Consider the following 4,595-nt stretch of genomic DNA (forward strand, 5'->3'; position numbering starts at 1 on the left):
ACGACGGGCGTATCATACGCTCATGGCGCAGCTGTTTATTTTTAATCATGTAGAAATTATGTTAGGTAAGAGTGCCAATGAAACAACTCCATCCAAGTCACAATGTGTAAATAATAAACAAGCATAGGACAAAGTACGGCATTCAATATGGAGCCTTGGCTCACACCGAACAGCAAGCTATAATTACTACCACAATTACTAGTGTAAAACAATTCAAACAAAAAAACAACAACTTTCTAATCTATATAAATCTATATATGTGTTTATTTTCAGTAATTATTAGAAATAGGAGCATTGCAAGGTATACATGTTATTGTCCGTCAACAAGGGTTCATCAGTGATCAACGTTCAGATTGAGTTATTACGCCTATTTCGTCATTATCATCATTATGTCGATTTCTCACATCATCATCGGCAAAATTTAGTTACGAGGAAGGAAAAGAATATTTCAATTCTTAAGACCGTATAAAAACTTCAGTGATTTCACAACATGTATTTATTAATATTCAATATAAAAAAAACTAATGAAATAACAGACATAGCAGATACATAAATGTTACGAATCTAATGATGATACTAATCGAACACGACTCCTGTTGCAGCCTTTCTTTTCTTGCTTGTAGGATTAACAACACTCATCCCTGTTTTCTTTGGTTTAACTTTAGCAGGGTTAGTTCCCATTTTAGGCCCAAAGTCCATCAAACCTCCAGTATTTTGCGATTTTTGTGCTTTTAGAGTGTCTATTGTTTTATTTGCCTTTTCAAGGTCAATTTCAAGTGACGTTGCGGTGGTAGCTAATCTAAATAGAATGTTTTGTAGTTCAACTTTTTTCTCAGCTGCTTTGGCTTCGAATAAGTCAAAATTAATTGTTGCAGAACTTTTACCAACTGACAAAGTCGCACGTGTGCCAACAAATGAAATTGATAGGTCAGCATCTAGGAAACATTTCCTGAAAATATAAATTCATATAATGTATACTATTATTAGCTCAATGCAAATAACCTCTACCAGGACATTAATTCAGTGACAACTTTCTACTCTCAAAAGATATGAGTGGTTGATGATATAAGCACGGACGCCGTGCAGCAGAGCTTGTAAGAAAATTCACAATGAACTGTATTTTTTTGCATTTTTAATTGTAACCAAGTGGAAGTGGACGGAATTTTGAAGTTCAACAAACATTTTATTCAAACAGATTTATAGTATGACTGTAAATGAAATTTCTCAGTGGCTGATAATGGTTCAAAAATATAGGTAAACAGGCGAGGGGTGCCCTGAAAATCAGCAACCTTCTAAATGGAATAGACATTTTGGGTGAGAGATTATCTTTCAAAATGTATCACCTTTTTTTTCTTTTAAAGACACTTTTTATCCCCTAAAATTTGTTAAAAGGCATGAGTTTTCGATATATCATTTTGTTCAATCATTAATGAAAGTGAAATTGTGAAATAATAATTCGCTTTTAGCTGCCTGCTTAGTTCAATTTTGTCAAATTTAAGCTGAGAAACATCGCTGATTAATTATTCACTTGCAATAGAATAACTCGACCTCATTGTATTTGTATTCATGTTACCTCCAATTTAACCAATTAGCTAGAGATTGGTTAAGCATGTATTAGCCTTGTTCAGTCATTAAAAAAAAAAGTCAACATTGAAAGTGAAGAACGACTGATTACATCCACAAAAATTCATTCTTAAACGATCATTTTTTTGTTTTAACTTATATATAATTATAACATGAAATCATACAGACTTAGAAAAGTCCAATTGCACAAAGTCGCTATATCTACAAGTATTTATATTTATGTTTATATCTATATCTGGTTATATTACCGTCGGCAGTCTTTAAAGTTCAACCTCGGAGATGTAATCTGAACAAAAATACACACGAAATGCTGACTCCATGCATTGTTAATTGTTTAAGTCAGACTTATTGTAATTTGGATATACGTTTAGTAAGGGAGCTACCATTTGATTTTTATGGGGGGGCTAGGATGAAATTTGAAAAAAATAGGCAGGGCAGGAGTTTTGAGTAAAAAAAAAAAAGGCAGGATGAGACTGATTACATCCACAAAAATTCATTCTTAAACGATCATTTTTTTGTTTTAACTTATATATAATTATAACATGAAATCATACAGACTTAGAAAAGTCCAATTGCACAAAGTCGCTATATCTACAAGTATTTATATTTATGTTTATATCTATATCTGGTTATATTACCGTCGGCAGTCTTTAAAGTTCAACCTCGGAGATGTAATCTGAACAAAAATACACACGAAATGCTGACTCCATGCATTGTTAATTGTTTAAGTCAGACTTATTGTAATTTGGATATACGTTTAGTAAGGGAGCTACCATTTGATTTTTATGGGGGGGGGGGGGGGGGGGGGGCTAGGATGAAATTTGAAAAAAATAGGCAGGGCAGGAGTTTTGAGTAAAAAAAAAAGGCAGGATGAGACACTTGCCCCCCCCCCCCCCCCCCCCATAAAAATCAAATGGTAGCTCCCTAAGTTATAAATATACTATGAGAATTTTAGTCATTTCAGTGAACATGAATTTGACAATGTCCCTTTAAGTGAATGCAAAATGGTATATATGTACATGACAATGGTCTATGCCTTACATCAATTAACTTGGGGGGGTGCGTTTTTTTATTTATGTCAAGCTAGATTTTTTTATATCATACAAACCGGTCAAGAATACTTTTTTCAGTCAATCCAAAGCGAAAGCAAGAATATTTTTTTTCATCATTTGAAAAGAATATAGGACATGAAGCTAGAATATTCTATTCTGCAACTGAATAGGCCAGAGTATTAACACCCTCCCCCCTCGAAAGTCAAATAGTCCATATAATACTTAAGGCTTAAGCACTACTCTAACTAGTCCTATAATATATGCCTTCGCATTATATATTCACTATTTAACGTTTTCATGCTAATATTTTCATTTTTTATTTTCTGTCTAATTCGGGTGGCACATTGATAAAAAAAATAAAAAAAAATAGCAAAATCAGTTAAAGGAAATGGAAATAGAAAATAATGCCCCCGAGTTCATATATTATGGGACTACTCTAACATGCTAAGCTGTCTTTAATTTAGCTATTGTCCTTATTTTCAAAATAAAGCATCTACTCTATGATATTATAATGAGGTTTACGTTATAATTACTAATAATAGTTCGAAAACCATATTACCAATTCAAGACATCTTTATACGGCTAAAAAGGTTGAACTTGAAAATACGGTAACAGGTGGACTACAAAAGTGTTTAGTCCTATAATCATTTTTTAACGTTTTTATACTGATATTTTCATTTTTTATTTTTTTTGAATGCGAATTGGGAGGCACATTGATAATAAAAAAAAATGTATCAGAACAGTAAATAGAAATAGTAAATAATGCCCCCGAGGTCACATGTTATAGGACTACAAAAGTGCTTTGCTGTGGGGGAGTGGAATCTATGCCACATTGGTGGCCTTCGGCTGTTGTCTGCTCTATGGTCTGGTTGTTGTCGCTTTGACACATTTCCCATTTCCTTTCTCAATTTTATGACAGTCTACAGAAGGCCAATTTTATAGTTTTCAGGCTTCTGGGCTATGTGGGCCAGACATAAAAAGGACAAACATTTACCTTATTCTTGCAAGATATGTATCCATCGAACTGATCTCAGCCAGTTCTCTACAAGATTCTAACTCTTCAGCATCAAGTTCTGTTCTGTACATTTCCGATCCATCAGTTATACATATAATCCAGTTTGTAGCAAGTCTGGTAAAGCAAACAAATTCTTGTTTACCATTTTCCACTACTGCATGTAGACTCTCTACTTTTGATTCAGTCACAAGATTCTTCAAACTTGTCATTTTCGGATATATACCAAAATGTTTGTTTACAGTTTCATGGGCGCTGACATATTGGTTAATGCATCACGCAAACTTTATCTAGCGAAACGAAACTATCGACCGACTGGATAGTCGAGACTTTTGGCCGAGCTTTTGGCTTGAAAGCATTTACAAATTATGATACTAAGCCAGATTTAAATGAAAATAAATGAATCAATGTCAAATCAAATATTTTAAAACGAAGGAAAGGAATATGAATTATTTGAAAACATCGGAGTTTCCGGACTCATCGTCATATACCCAAATTACTTGAATTCACATCCTTAAAAATCAAATAATAGACGTTTTTTTTTAATTGTTTAGAAAAATTATGCATTATTCCATGCTAAGTATTTGTTTATAAGAAATGGATGCCCGTAATATATTTATTAGCTTATTTTTAAAAGACGAATTTGAAGACGTCGCCATGCTGTAAATTATCATGATTCAGAGTCATGATAAATTTACCATTTATTTGTAAATACCGAATATATCTGCTTTATTTTTTTAAATATAGAAAATAGTAGATTAAATAATGTTGCGAGACATCTGAGACTTTGTGATATGTGTGATAAGCATGTAATTAAAGATGAACATCATTTTATTTTAGATGATGAGAAAAGTATAATGAACTTCGCCAAATTTATCAAACCATGATATTATTCTCAATACTGAATTAAAAAACGCATTTGTGTAAACTCATAATGTCCCCGAAGA

The 4,595-nt window shown here is 32.7% G+C and overlaps 1 protein-coding gene across 1 annotated transcript; it reads right to left on the reverse strand.

Annotated features, from left to right (window-relative positions):
• Positions 1 to 493: 493 nt before the first annotated feature.
• On the reverse strand, positions 494 to 3,920 carry LOC143067297 (protein PAXX-like). Its single transcript, XM_076240434.1, has 2 exons — positions 3,631 to 3,920; positions 494 to 949 (listed from the first exon to the last, which is right to left on the reverse strand). Exons 1-2 carry the CDS (start codon positions 3,858 to 3,860, stop codon positions 577 to 579), a joined length of 603 nt encoding a protein of 200 aa, XP_076096549.1. The 5' UTR covers positions 3,861 to 3,920; the 3' UTR covers positions 494 to 576.
• Between the last annotated feature and the right edge of the window lie 675 nt (positions 3,921 to 4,595).

The sequence above is a fragment of the Mytilus galloprovincialis genome, chromosome 3 (assembly GCF_965363235.1).
Source record: "Mytilus galloprovincialis chromosome 3, xbMytGall1.hap1.1, whole genome shotgun sequence".
In the NCBI taxonomy this organism is placed as follows: domain Eukaryota; kingdom Metazoa; phylum Mollusca; class Bivalvia; order Mytilida; family Mytilidae; genus Mytilus; species Mytilus galloprovincialis.